This window comes from Scyliorhinus torazame, chromosome 5 (genome assembly GCF_047496885.1).
Source record: "Scyliorhinus torazame isolate Kashiwa2021f chromosome 5, sScyTor2.1, whole genome shotgun sequence".
Lineage (NCBI taxonomy): Eukaryota > Metazoa > Chordata > Chondrichthyes > Carcharhiniformes > Scyliorhinidae > Scyliorhinus > Scyliorhinus torazame.
The window spans coordinates 281,132,710-281,148,354 of NC_092711.1; the positions used below are offsets into that span (position 1 = coordinate 281,132,710).

The 15,645-nt window shown below is 48.0% G+C and overlaps 1 protein-coding gene across 8 annotated transcripts in view; it reads right to left on the reverse strand.

Annotated features, from left to right (window-relative positions):
- The window catches only part of LOC140421163 (cohesin subunit SA-2), a 290,652-nt gene that overhangs the window by 94,245 nt on the left and 180,762 nt on the right, over window positions 1-15,645 (reverse strand). For all 8 annotated transcript variants that reach the window (XM_072505624.1, XM_072505622.1, XM_072505623.1 and 5 more), the window contains 2 exons: window positions 9,193-9,300; window positions 577-691 (listed from right to left, as the gene is read on the reverse strand). In XM_072505624.1, the coding sequence (XP_072361725.1) occupies window positions 577-691; window positions 9,193-9,300 (223 nt within the window). The remainder of the gene's footprint in view (window positions 1-576; window positions 692-9,192; window positions 9,301-15,645) is intronic.

The window sequence follows — 15,645 nt, forward strand, 5'->3', positions numbered from 1 at the left end:
GTTGAGTGTGTATTGCTGCTCCAGCTGAAATTTGTTTACTGCCATTTAGGATTTCAGCAACATGGGGTATGGAACTCAGTTGAACTTGGAACAGATTTATTTCTCAGTTAAAAATTTGAAAGAAAAGAAAACATCACTGCCCAGAGTGGGAGGTGGTGAGATTATGTCCACAAGGATTATTCTTCTCTTTAGATGAGTGATTTTTTATTTTTTTTTTTTTTATAAATCAGAGGGAACAATTCCAGTTGGAACCTGCTGACCAACTGGGGTGCAACAATTGCAATGGACCAATTTGCTTTCGCTGCTGGACAATGGGCTAAGAATTTTTCCTCCCCCAAATTGAAGTTACACAAGACAGGATAGTGCAAAAGATCTGATCTCGCAAATGATGATCAAACGACATTTCTCCAATAAATGATAAAAATTATTTTAGGAAAGTAAATCTAGCTACATAACATAACTCTACATAACTACTACATAACTCTTATGCAAGGAACGAGTAAACAAATTCTTGAGTTTATGTATTAATGATAATGCACCTTAATGAATGGTAATTTACTGTAATTAACAACTTACCTCACTCTCTAGGAAGAAAAAAACCAGTGTCTTGATCAGCTTCGCATTTGGACTTTGTCTTCCTTTTCTTTTTACTGTCCCTTCATCAGATTCAGGATCTTTCTGACAGAAAAGCCTTAAAAGCAAAAACATCAAAATAACACCAAAAATGAAAACGATTAAAAAATAATTTTGTTTCAAGTTACGTTGCATTATTCCCCACTTCCACCTGACCAGATTTCTGACACTTCTTGCCACCAAGCATCAGTCTTCATAGAGGGAACATCAAATTTAGCACACTCTGGACTTGTGTAGTAACTGCTAAAATTGCTTCAAAATTATTAACTCTGTATCCAAGGTGGAGGTTGATGATATCCAAAAATTATAATATACTTTATTCTCTGAAATACATCACCTTGCTTGCACAATGACAACTCTCAAAACTGACCCAACTAGACTTCCAGTGGCAGCTATGAGGGAGTAAGTCGCATATTTGGTGACTCCCGCTCTGGCCGGACTTTTGGCCCTCCCCCCCGCCCCCCCCCCCCCCCCCCCCCCCGACCTTTTTGCGTTTTTGAGCGCTGGCTTTGAAGGCGAAGTCAATCTGGCACTGGTTCCACACATTGGTGTATGGAACGAAAAGCCCCACGGGATCGAAAAGAAAGAAATAAGAAGACAAGCAAGGGCTGGGTGGATTTGCGGCAGAAGACAATATGGCTGATGTTCGAACCCCTGCTGTGACGGCCCAACCAGCAACAGAGGACCTGATACGGGTCATTCAAGAGAGCTTCGCTAGGCAGAAACAGGACTGTCTTGATCCGATAAAGGAATCGATTGATCGGCTGGAGCGCAGGCTGGATGCCCAGGATCGGACGATTCAGAAGCTGGAGAAAGCGGACCAGGAGGAGCACCAAACGGTGGTTGAGCTGGAGGTGGGGATGCTGAAGGATCAGCAAAAAAAGGCTGCTGGAGAAAATATAAGACCTGGAGAATAGAGCTCACCGGCAGAACTTAAGAATTGTCTGTCTCGCGGAGGGGGCTGAGGCTGGCGCGTTTGTGGTGAGTATGTTTCAGAAGCTTCTGGGGGAGGGGGCTTTTCCCCCACCGTTGGAGGTGGACAGGGCGTACAGAGCGCTGGCAAGGAAGCTGCTGCCGGGGGACCCCCCCCAAAAGGCGATGGTGGTCCGGTTCTACAGGTTCCTGGACAAGGAGTGTGTTCTCCAGTGGGCCAAGCGTACACGGAGCTGCAAATGGAACAGCAGCATTTTGCGTGTTTACCAGGATGTGAACGTGGAGGTGGCCAGGAGTGCAGGCTTTAACCAAGTTAAGGCGATCCTGTTCAAGGTGGTGAAATTCGGACTGCTATACCCGGCGCGTCTTTGGGTTACGCACGAGGACCAGCATCATTAATTTGAGTCGTCCGAAGACGCGATGGACTTTGCCAAGAAGTAATGGCTGGTGCTGAACTGAGAACTTTTTGTTTTAAGTTTCAACTTTTTGAGTGATGTTTATTTGTTTTTATTGTCGTTTCTCTTCTGTATTTGAGTTTGGTTGAAGGGGAAAGTTAAAGTTATTTGGTTACTGCGGGTTTTCGGTGTTTTGGTGGGGGTGGCTGGTGGGGCTTTTTACTTTGATTTACACTATTGGGGGGGTTATCTGTGTGTTTTTCTTTTTGGGTTGTCTCTTATGTTAATTGAGCGATTGTTTGGGATCGTTTTGATGAGGGAAGTGGTTTCGATGGCGGGGTGGAGGGGAGTGAGGGAACAATAGGTGGGAGACTTCTTGGCGCCGGAGGCGAGGGCCACCAGGCAAGCTGGGTGAGCTAGTCTACGGAAGCAAAGTGGGGTGTGTGCATATGATGAATCTGTAGCTGGAGTTAGTTACAAAATGTTGTTTCTGGGGGGGGGGGGGGGGGGGAAGAGAGAGAGAGAGAGAGAGAGAGAGAGAGAGAGAGAGAGAGAGAGAGAGGAAAGAGTTACTCTGCTGACGAGGGAGGGACTTTGGTTTCGGAACAGAGAGGTTGGTCGGTGGTGGGGACTGCCAGGAGGGCAGGCCGATGGAGGCGCAGTGCATGGGCTGGTGGCGGGCCCAGGAAAGGGAATGGTTGATCGGCGGGGGGGGGGGGGGGCATGGTGCCCCCCAACTCGGCTGATCACCTGGAATGTTAGAGGGTTGAATGGGCCGGTCAAGAGGGCACGTATGTTCGCGCATCTGAGGGCTCTGAAGGCGGACGTGGCAATGTTGTAGGAGACACACCTAAAAGTGGCTGATCAAGTCAGGTGAAGGAAGGGTTGGGTCAGTCAGGTCTTTCATTTAGGGCTGGACGCCAAGACTAGAGGGGTTGTGATTTTGATCAACAAGCGGGTGCATTTTCAGGTGGGCCGTATAGTCTCGGACGGGCGGGGGGGGGCGTTACGTCATGGTTAACGGTAAGCTGGAAGGGAGGAAGGTAGTCTTGGTTAATGTGTACGTGCCAAATTGGGATGACGTGGAATTTATAAAGGGGTTGCTGGGGAAGATACCTGACCTGGACTCGCAGGTCATGGTTATGGGAGGGGAATTTTATACGGTCATCGACCCTGGCCTGGACCGGTCGTGTTCAAAAACGGTGACGGTGCCAGCAATGGCAGAGGAACTGATAGGGTTCATGGAGCAGATGGGGGGGGGGGGTCGACCCATGGAGGTTCAGGCAGGAGTTTTCTTTTTATTCGCATGTTCACAAGGTTTATTCCCGGATAGACTTTTTCATTTTGAGCAGGGATTTACTGGCGGAGGTGGTGGACACGGGGTATTCGGCCATCACTATTTTGGATCATGCCCCACACTGGGTAGAACTGCAGGTTAGTGAGGAGAGCTTCCAGTGCCCGCAATGAAGGATAGAGGTGGGGTTGTTGACCACTAGTTTGTTGATTTTGAAGCGGGACAAGAACCCGGAGCTATGCAGGTCATATAGGCCAATCTCCCTGCTTAATGTGGATGCCAAGTTGCTGGCCAAACTTTTGGCCTCCAGGATTGAGGATTGTGTGCCGCACGTGATTATAGAGGATCAAACCGGGTTTGTCAAGGGCAGGCAGTTGGTGGCCAATATAAGAAGGCTGCTCAACGTGATCATGATGCCCCCGGAGAGTAGGGAGGTTGAGGTAGTTGTGGCAATGGATGCAGAAAAGACGTTCGAACGGGTGGAGTGGGACTATATGTGGGAGGTGCTGGGACGATTTGGGTTCGGTAAGGGCTTTATCGACTGGGTCAGGCTGTTGTACCAGGCCCCGGAGGCTAGTGCAAGGACGAATGTGATGACCCTGGACTATTTTAGACTGGACCAGGGGTCAAGACATGAGTGTCCCCTCTCCCCACTTTTGATTGCGTTAGCTATAGAGCCACTGGCAATTGCTCTGAGAACTTTAAAGAGGCTGGAAGGGCTGGTTCGGAAGGGGGGGGGGGGGGTGAAATTATGGCGATTTGGGGGGAATTTGGCCACTTTTCAGGCTATAAACTGAACATGACAAAGAGTGAAATGTTTGTAGTCCAGGCGAGGGGTCAGGAGGGTCAGCTGAGGGAGCTGCCGTTTAGGTTAGTGGAAGACAGTTTCACGTACTTAGGGATACAAGTGGCGCGCGACTGGGGGTGGTTACACAAGTTGAACTTGTCCCGGTTGGTTGAACAGATGAGGGGCGAGTTCCGGAGATGGGATGCTGGGAGAGAGCAGACGGTCAAAATGACCGTCCTACCAAGATTTTTGTTCGTATTTCAGTGTCTCCCAATTTTCATCCCGCGGACCTTTTGTAAGAGGGTTAATAAAATCATCCTGGGGTTTGTGTGGGAGGGTAAGTCCCCGCGAGTGAAGGTGGTGATGCTCGACCGGAATCGGGGGAAGGGAGGGGCTTGCGCTACCGAATTTTAGCAATTATTACTGGGCGGCGAACATAGCCATGATAAGGAAGTGGGTGGTGGGGGCGGGGGCGGTTTGGGAGCAGATGGAGGCAGCTCCGTGTGGGGTACCAGTCTGGGGGCGTTGATAACGGCACCTCTGCCGTTCCTGCCGGCGATGTACTCCAGCCCCGTAGTGGTGGCAGCCCTGAGAATCTGGGGGCAGTGGAGGAGGTACGCTGGAGCAGTGGGAGCATCGGTCTGGTCCCAATGTGACAATCACCGGTTTGCCCCTGGGAGCTTGGATGGGGGGTTCAGAGTATGGCGAAGGGCGGGACATGAGAAGATGGGGGACTTGTTTTTAGAGGGGAACTTCCCGAGCTTGAGGGCGCTGGAGGAGAAGTTTGAGTTGGCAAGGGGGAATGAATTTAGATATTTACAGGTGCGGGACTTTCTGCGTAGACCGGTATCATCCTTCCCACTCCTGCCACTAAGGGGGATTCAGGATAGGGTAGTGTCTAGGGAATGGGTGGGAGAGGGGAGCGTCTCGGACACCTACAAAGAACTCATGGAGGCGGAGGAGATGCACACCGAGGAGCTGAAGCGTTAAGTGGGAGGAGGAGCTTGGTGGTGAGATGGAGGATGGCTTATGGGCGGACACGTTGAGCAGAGTCAACGCGGCCGCAACATGCGTAAAGCTCAGCTTGATCCAATTCAAGGTGATCCACCGGGCCCACATGGCCCGGATGAGTAGATTCTTTGAGGTGGAGGACAGGTGTGTAAAATGTGCGGGAGGACCAGTGAACCATGTCCACATGTTCTGGGCATGTCCAAAACTTGGGGGATATTGGCAGGGGTTTGCGGATGTCATGTCCAGAGTACTGAAAACAAGGGTGGCAGCACGGTAGCATTGTGGATAGCACAATTGCTTCACAGCTCCAGGGTCCCAGGTTCGATTCCGGCTTGGGTCACTGTCTGTGCGGAGTCTGCACATCCTCCCCGTGTGTGCGTGGGTTTTCTCCGGGTGCTCCGGTTTCCTCCCACAGTCCAAAGATGTGCAGGTTAGGTGGATTGGCCATGATGAATTGCCCTTAGTGTTGGGTGGGGTTACTGGGTTATGGGGATAGGGTGGAGGTGTGGACCTTGGGTAGGGTGCTCTTTCCAAGAGCCGGTGCAGACCCGATGGGCCGAATGGCCTCCTTCTGCACTGTAAATTCTATGAAATCTATGAAACGAGTCCAGGGGTGGCGATTTTCAGGGTGTCGGAAGACCTGGGAATCCAGCAGGAGAAAGAGGCAGATGTTCTGGCCTTTGCTTCCCTAGTAGCCCGGAGACACATACTGCTAGCTTGGAGGGACTCAAAGCCCCCGAAGTCGGAGACCTGACTAACTGACATGGCGAGCTTTCTCGGCCTAGAGAAGATTAAGTTTGCCTTGAGAGGGTCACTGTTAGGGCTCTCAACCATTCATCGACTTCTTCGCGGAGAATTAATCGTCAGCAGGGGAGGGGGAGAGGGGGGTGGGGGGTGGTGGTGGTTAGGGTAGCGTAGAATAGGGGGTCAATTAGGCAGATCTTGGCGGGATGGGAGCCGGTGATTGCACTATGTCTATTGTTCTTTGTACATTGTTTTTATACTGTTGCTGTTTGTAATGCCAAAAATACCTCATTGAAATTGTTTATTAAAAGAAACTGACCCAACTAAGGCCTTCAACAAAGACCAGTGATCTTAGGAGTTAATATTTAACAAGCTTTTGATTGGGATACAAATATGCTGAGAACTTAACAAAGATTATAAATGATTCAAGTGCAGTGAAACCCATTTCAATAAATAGTTATTTCGCTAACAAAACCTATTTGATTGTGAGATTTTCTTCCAAGTAGTTTTCCCCAATAATTGCTCAAAGAAGCTCAGCAGTTGGTATCTTAAGATGACTATTGGTGCTGTATTACCAGGTGTTAACTCAACCAGATATATCCAGCTGTGATTACAACAGCATAGTAGCTTATCTTAGCAAACTGATAGCACATGAAAGTTGACAAATTGGTGCTTCAGAGAAAGGTAGAGAGGAAAAGCAGTAGCAGGGTCGGAGACACATAGGAGCAGGTTGGGAGAGTTGAAAAAGTTCAACAAACCAGCTGAATGTCAAGATCACAAGAGCTAGGGAAGCAACAATGCACACTGAAGGACCTATTCAAATTATCTGAATTATTTGAAAATAATCATTTGGCACAAATAAATCATTTGATTAGCGATTTTGGCAAGTGCCATGGTACTGCAAGGTATGCTTTATAATTAATAATGTGGGCAATACGTCTGGGCACTGGAAAGAAACCTTTAAAGATGATGAGATAAATCTGATAGCACTCAAAGACAAACTTGAAGATCGTGACACATACTTAAATTGTGCCAAATCGCCACCACACTCTCCACTCAATGACTTGTCAACTAAGGGCACTTGTAGCATTCAAAGAGTTAGGAAAATAAAGGTAGTTTTAAGGGATTTATATTTGTATTGGTAAACATTTGAAGTAAGGCATAGTTCTAAGTGGATTGAATTTAATGCTTCTAAACCTGGAAGGGTAAAGCCTACAGTTAGATTCAATCTGGACAAATGTTGGTTACATTCCAACTGTGTTTCAGTTGTGCTTAGAGAGGGCTGTGCTGTGAATAATGGCAAAAGCATATGGGTGTTCCTTAGAGACTGGGGCCTTGTAAGGTCGAGAAGCATTTAAGATTTAGTTTAGCTAATTTGTGGGCAGTTGGAGATAGGTTGAGTGAGACAAGGCAGCTCTCAAAGCTCTGCGAGAAGTAGTTGGTTCAGAAGGCTAGAGAGGAAACATTTCTTTCTGCTTTCTTGGAAGAAATGCCATGCCATGAAGTAATGGTTAAGAAAACAAATGCAATAATCTGAAGAGCAGCTAATTAAGGAAACTAGAGAAACGAAGAAATGTTTCCAAGAAGTCTGATGTTAAAGGTACTAGAGCAGAGCACTGTTCAGTAAAAACAGAGAGAGTTTAGAGGAAGGCTGAAACACCAGAAAGACATCTGAAGTGATTTTCAGGTTTGTGAGATTTTACTACAGCCTGTGGAACGTGAGTTAAGTTCATAGATTATCATAGAATTTACAGTGCAGAAGGAGGCCATTCGGCCCATCGAGTCTGCACCGGCTCTTAGAAAGAGCGTCCAAGGTCAACACCTCCCCCCTATCCCCATAATCCAGTAACCCCACCCAACACTAAGGGCAATTTTGGACACTAAGGGCAATTTATCATGGCCAATCCACCTAACCTGCACATCTTTGAACTGTGGGAGGAAACCGGAGCACCCGGAGGAAACCCACGCACACACGGGGAGGATGTGCAGACTCCGCACAGACAGTGACCTAAGCCGGAATCGAACCTGGGACCCTCGAGCCGTGAAGCAATTGTGCTATCCACGATGCTACCATGCTGCCCTTTGTTGAAGTAACTTTGAAAATTAATAGCTGAATCTCGGAGTTTGTGTAAAAGCAGTTCCTCCACATTTTATTTTTTAACAAAGTAGTTTGTCTTTTGAGCCTGGGTCCATTCTGGGATCTTCCCGTCCAGTTATAACATTAACAGGGACTGTAACAAAAGGACAAGGGCTAACAAGCTCATTTGTTTGTCTGACCAATTAATAGAAAAATGCAACATCTGTCAGAGCAATTACCGTAGTTCCAGAAAATCTGAGTACTGAAATGGTTTGGCAACTTGTAAATGTGCAAATCTGAAGCATTCACAAGTATTTTTCTACTTCAGATAGCAATGCTGTAACTACGAAGATCAAGGAATATGACTTACAGGTTTGCTGTTAGTCAATACACATCAACACAAAAATGTCAACCTGTCAATTTTAGCATGAAGATATCACCAAAAAGCTAACCGTCTGAGCATGTGCACGTTTCTGTGCTGCATAATTAACCATTACATAACATTCTCCAAAGGACACAATGGAATCTGTGCTTTTGTTCAAGAACTAACTGGGCATCATTCTGTAAGCAGTGATTGACTAAACATAAGAAACCAGAATAGGCAAAAAAAACACACTGAACTGGTGCAACACAACCAGTGACCCTGCAACTTACAACAAAATACAAATGCAAATACAACAAAAAAATTGATTTTCCAACTTTTATATCAGAAATTTATATTTGGACTAAATTAAAAAACAAATGCAACACAAAATTAATATGGAGCTACATTTCCCTGCTAGATTAATATTATTCTATTAATCAAACTTAAGGACAATGTAGAACCTAAAGGTACATGAACCACTCAGACAGCACAGCACAAATTCTTGCCAGGGACACAGGCAAACAATCTGAAGTTCCAAAGTCACCCTATTATAAGGGATGTTGGCTGCAATGATAGAACATTCATGATTTAATTCATTATTTACACTTTTGGCGAGCTTGAAATCAAGGTCCCTCTGTTCTCCCCAGGTTTGTGCACAGGTGAATTTATGCTCCGTTCTAATAACTCCTTTGTAAAATTATGAGCTATCAATCTTGAATCATTTACACATTGTAAACAATGCGTATGCAGATAATGTGAATGTCTATTAAATAATTAAGAAAACATATGATCAAGATTTAGTTAAACGGTAACAATATTTAATCAAAGTGAATATCTTATAATTGCAATTTTATTCTGCAATTCTAACAGTCTTGATGAGAAAACAATATATGATGACAGAGATTGAGAAATTATTCCCCTTATACATACTTCCAAATTGATTTTGGTCCTTACTTTTTGTAAAGAAATTCTCCTGCTGCCACAGCAACTGGTCGATGAGCTGAGTAAACCAAATGATAAACATTTTCACAGTCCTCCGAGGTAAGGACATCATCGCTACCCCTATAATTGGAAACATAACAGAGTGTAAAAGTCTAAATTTAGGAAAAAGCTTCCATTTTCTTCTCAATATTCCAGCCAAAATTGGTATTAGATTACATTGACAACAGTATAATTACTGGCAAAGCTATATATTAGGCACATCATTATCTCATTTTATCTTGCACAATTATAAACTGTTTAGTGCGTGGCTCGGTGAATGAAATGTGGCTGTTCAAATTAATATTTTTTTAACTGCACACATTACATAGAACATAATAGAACAGTACATTGGGGCTTGTAATGCAGAACAATGCCAGCAGCGCGAGTTCAATTCCCATACCGGCCTCCCCGAACAGGCGCCAGAACGTGGTGGCTAACGGCTTTTCACACTAACTTCATTGAAGCCTATTTGTGACAATAAGCGATTATTATTATTACATTGCTGGCTAGAAATCTCTCAAGGCATTGCTCAATGAATCAGAGAAGTTCTATTTTATAGGAAATGTGCAAATATGAGATACGGATTTTAAGAACAATAATGCTCCTTTAAGATCTCTCTCTAAGAGTTTCACAGATACTAAAGGACTTTTCAATGCAATCGCTATTACAATGTTGGTAAACAGGTCAGACATGGTAACATGTTTTTTTTCTGAAAACATACACCTTAAGGGGCTACAAGGCCTCAACTTCTCATCTCATTCAAAAGATGACACCTTGAACAGTGGAGTGCCATCCTAGATTCTGTGCTCCAGTTTCTGAGGGTGGGCTTGAACACAACCTTCAGACTCAAAAGGTGGAAGTGCCACAACTATGATTCACACTGAATAAACCAAACTACGGTTTGATTACAGAAAAATGAGAGTTAATACTGCTTTTGGCTGAAATTCCTTGATTTTGTGCACATTTGCTATGGTTGTTTAGCTATCTATTATTGCGGTGGTATTTGAGATTTGAGATGCTGTTAAGAACGAAAACCATCTTTAAGTATATGTTGGAGAAGTTAATTAAAACTTAACGGACCAAAACTGTATTTTTAGAAGTCCTCACGTAATTACAGTTTACAAATAAAGGGAACTAGAATTAAATCAATTAAAAAAATATATAGTTGCAATGCAGGTTAGCTATAAATGCGCCTATGGCAGACACAAGTGGGAGAGTATCTTGATCATAGCCTCTGATGAGATTGGTGATCTGTTCCAGGAAAACCTAGCCATAAAAATGGATGTAAGCATGTGCTCGGTCTCTCTCAAATGCAATGAGGCATGGGGAAGAAAACTAAAGACGAATGCAGGTTGGGTTTATTTTCATTTTTTTTTTTTTTTAAAAGAGAAAAGTTAGAGATGACCTGATAGCAGAACTTTAAAATAATGAACAAACTAAACAAGTGGATTTGGAGAGAATTACTGGTTACTGGTAAATCCAAGAGAGTAATTTGAGAAAATGCCTTTACTCAATGGGTATCTAGATTGTGGAACTCACCACCAGAGAATGATTCAAATGTATTATGGCCTCCTGGTCAGTCCTGAACAGAGATTAAGAGGTAGGACCAGAGGCCATAACTTTTTAAAGATTTAATGTAGCGCAGAAAGATCGATTCGTTCCTGGAACGATAAAAGAAAAAAGCCCTTGTTCCACTTTCACAAACACACAAAGGCAATACTTGCATTTACGAAGCACTTTTACTCCGTTAGGGACCTTTGTTCAGAATCTTTTTTCCAAGTCTGCCTCGGTGGCAACTTTCATGACCTCTCTGGTTGATTCTACAGCCTTCTCTGTAACTATACCAAACAGCATTTCTTCTTTCTAAGCTCTGTCCACCCCTTCAAACAAAGGTTATCCCCCAAGATGGTCAGACTTGATTCTATTCTTGTTATCTTGGCTGATTGCCCACTCCAGTTTAGACAAAAGAACATAGCTATGCCATTTATATGCAACTAACATTCCATTGACAAATCGGTCATCAGACTCTGTGATGGGCTGATGGCTGGTCAAATAAGGTTGTCCCAAATGACAATAAATCTTGAGTGGATCATCCTGTGTATTCCCACTAATGAGGTTAAGTGTGAATGGGACAAGGCAACTCAGGTTGTGGGCCTAACCTTCTGAAGCTGTTCCTAGCAGTCTTTTTAGCCCCCAAAATGCCTTCTACATCTTGGACCAAAGTTCCTAGCATCTCCCTATCATGACATTTAGGTGCTTCCAAAAGGAAATCATACAAGTACATCAGAGGAAAATGGAAAAGTGTGCTGCAAAGCGGAGATGAACCAATGCAATGGGATGAGATCCAGTGTGAGAATGAATACAGCAAAGACTAGGTAGGATTAGCCTGTTTCAATGCTGTATATGCTATGTAATTCTATGCACATGTAGCATGCACAAAAATAGCACAAATGGGGCTGCATGTCATCCTAAAGGTAGGTGGCAGGATATGGGAAATTTCCCGGCTCTGTACAGCCTTCTGGAGCTACAGGGCGGCCAAGTACTAATGCAGGCTGGTTGAAAATCCCACCTTAGTGCTCTGGGACTTAAATAAACGAAAAGGCCTTCACCCACACACTTCCCATGCTAACCCGTGGCTCCTCCCCGTGCCCCCCCCCCCCCACCTCCCTCAACCACCCTCCATGATTCCTCATGCCCTCCATGTCAAACTCTGCCCCTCTACCGAGCCCCCATATTGCCCCATAATCTCCATACCCATTGTGTGGAGATGCCGGCGTTGGACTGGGGTGAGCACAGTACGAAGTCTTACAACACCAGGTTAAAGTCCAACAGGTTTGTTTCGATGTCACTAGCTTTCGGAGCAGCGCTGCCGCCACCACCGGGCCCGTGGTATACTTTGTCGGCGAGAGTGGCAGCGGTGCCGTCACCAACGCCCCCAGGCTCGTTCCTTTACAGGACGCCATCTCCATCCTCTTCCATGCCGCCCCCTCTCCCTCCATAACCCACTTGCGGATCATCGCCACATTTGCTGCCCAGTAGTAGCTCCCCAGGTTTGGTAGCGGCAACCCTCCTCGGTCCCTACTGCGTTCCAGGAACCCTCTCCTTACTCTCGGGGTCTTATTCGCCCACACAAACCCCATAATACTCCTGCCTACTCTCTTAAAAAAGGCCTTAGTGATCACGATGGGAAGGCACTGAAACACAAACAGAAACCTCGGAAGGACCACCATTTAGACTGCACTCTACCCGCCAGCGAGAGCGGTAACATGTCCCATCTTTTGAAATCCTCCTCCATTTGCTCCACCAACCTCGTCAGATTCAGTTTATGTAGGGTCCCCCAACTCCTGGCTATCTGGATCCCCAGATACCGAAAGCTCCCCTCCGCCCTCCTCAGCGGTAGGTCCCCTTTCCCTCTTTCTTGGTCCCCCGCCTGTAATACAAAGAGCTCACTCTTCCCTACATTGAGCTTATAGCCCGAAAACTCCCGAAACTCGCTTAGAGTCTGCATGACCTCCACCATCCCCTCCATTGGATCCGCCACGTACAGCAACAGGTCATCCGCATATAGCGACACCCGATGCTCTTCTCCCCCTCGGACCACCCCCCTCCATTTATTAGACTCCCTCAATGACATGGCCAATGGTTCGATCGCCAATGCGAACAACAGGGGGGACAGGGGGCACCCCTGCCTCGTTCCTCGGTACAACAGAAAGTACTCCGACCTCCGCCGGTCCGTCACTACACTCGCCACCGGGGCTCTGTAAAGGAGCTTAACCAAACTGATAAATCCTCCCCCGAACCCAAACCTACGCAGCACCTCTCAGAGGTATTCCCACTCTACTCGGTCAAAGGCCTTCTCCGCATCCATAGCTGCCACTATCTCAGCCTCTCCCTCCTCCGATGGCATCATTATCACGTTTAAGAGCCGCCGCACATTGGTGTTTAGTTGCCTGCCCTTTACAAATCCCGTCTGGTCCTCGTGGATTACCCCCGGGACACAGTCCTCGATCCTCATGGCCAGCACTTTTGCCAGCAACTTTGCACCCACATTGAGGAGCGAGATCGGCCTGTACGATCCACATTGCAGTGGGCCCTTGTCCCGCTTTAGGATCAAAGAAATTGTCGCTTCCGACATTGTCGGGGGCAGGGTCCCCTCCTCTCTTGCCTTGTTAAAGGTCCTCACTAGTAACGGGGCCAACAGGTCTACATACTTCCTGTAGAACTCCACCGGGAGCCCATCCGGTCCTGGGGCCTTCCCCGCCTGCATGCTCCCCAAACCCTTGCTCAGCTCCTCCAACCCAATTGGTGCCCCCAAACCAGCCACCTCTTGCTCCTCCACCCTCGGGAATCTCAGCTGATCTAGGAATCGTCTCATCCCCTCTTCACCCGCTGTGGGCTGGGATCTGTACAGCTCTTCATAAAAGGCCTTGAATACCTCGTTTATTTTCGTCGCACTCCGAACCGTGGCTCCCCTTCCATCTTTGACTCCCCCTATTTCCCTCGCTGCCATCCTCTTACGGAGCTGGTGTGCCAGCATCCGACTAGCCTTTTCCCCATACTCGTAGGTCGCCCCCTGCGCTTTCCTCCACTGTGCCTCCGCCTTCCCTGTGGTCAACAGTTCAAACTCCGTCTGGAGCGGTCGTCTTTCCCCAAGTAATCTTTCCTCCGGGGCCTCTGCGTATCACCTGTCCACTCTCAAAATCTCCCCCACTAACCTCTCCCTTTCCATACACTCTGTCTTCTCCCTATGAGCCCGAATGGAAATTAGCTCTCCCCCGATCACCGCCTTCAATGCCTCCCATACCACCCCCACCCGCACCTCCCCGTTGTCGTTGGCCTCCAAGTACCTTTCGATACACCCCCTCACCTTCCCACACACCACCTCGTCCGCCAGCAGTCCCACATCCAGCCGCCACAACAGGCGTTGGTCCCTCTCCTCTCCCAGCTCCAGTTCCACCCAGTGCGGGGCATGGTCCGAAACGGCTATAGCCGAATACCCCGTCCCTCCACCCTCGGGATGAGCGCCCTACCCAGAACAAAGAATTCTACCCGGGAGTAGGCTTTGTGTACATGGGAGAAGAAAGAAAATTCCCTGGCCTGCGGCCTTGCAAACCGCCATGGGTCCACTCCCCCCATCTGATCCATAAACCCACTAAGTACTTTAGCCGCCGCCGGCCTCTTTCCAGTCCTTGATTTGGAGCGGTCCAGTGCTGGATCCAACACTGTATTGAAGTCCCCTCCCATTATCAGGCCTCCTATCTCCAGGTCCGGAATGCGCCCCAACATGCGCTTCATGAATCCTGCATCATCCCAGTTCAGGGCGTATACGTTTACCAACACCACCCACGGCCCTTGCAGCCTACCGCTCACCATTACATATCGCCCTCCATTGTCCGCTACAATAGTCCTGACCTCAAATGACACCCGCTTTCCCACCATTATTGCCACCTCTCTATTCTTCGCGTCCAGTCCCGAGTGGAATACCTGTCCTACCCATCCCTTTCTTAGCCTGACCTGGTCCGCCACCTTCAGGTGTCTCTCTTCGAGCATGGCCACGTCCGCCTTCATCCCTTTAAGTGCGCGCACACTCGAGCCCTCTTCACCGGCCCATTCAGGCCACTCACATTCCACGTTATCAGCCGGATTGGAGGTGCTCTCACCCCCCCCCCCCCGCCGACTAGCCATCTCCTTTTCATGTCCACGCCTCCCTCACCCTCCAGTCCCCCATTGGGGGGGACCCCCGTCTCGACCACCTCTTCTGTGTCCCATTCCCTTTCGGCCAGTGCAGCAGCAACCCTTCTCCCCCCCCCCCCCCCCCCCCCTAGACCCCCGTCTAGCTTTTTTGCTCCCCCATGTCACTCCCGTAAGTCAGCTGACGCCTGCTGACCCCGGCTTCCCCCGCCGTCCCATTGACCTCCCCGCGTGGGTGTCCCCCAATCCATATGCATTCCTTCGTTCCCCTTCCCGCACGCGGGAAAACACCCCGCGCTTTCCAAAGCCCGCTCTCCGCTTTGCAACCTCCGTGCTCCAGTCCGGGTATATTCGGATCTCTGCATTGTCCCACTTACTGCTCCGCTCCTTCTTGGCCCATCTCAGGACCCACTCTCTGTCCGTGAACCGGTGGAACCTCACCACCATCGCCCTTGGCGGCTCATTTGCCTGGGGCTTCTTCGCCAGCACCCGATGTGCCCCGTCCAACTCCAGCGGCCTCGAAGGGGCCTACGTGCCCATCATCGCCTCGAGCATCGTGCTCGCGTATGCCCCGGCATCAGCCCCCTCCACTCCCTCAGGGAGACCCAGGATTCGCAGATTCCTTCTCCTCGACCTGTTCTCCAGGTCTTCGAGTCTTCCCGCCGACCTCGTGTAGCGCCTCGTTCTGCTCCACTCTCACCGCCAGGCCCACGAGCTCGTCCTCGTTCTGACTGA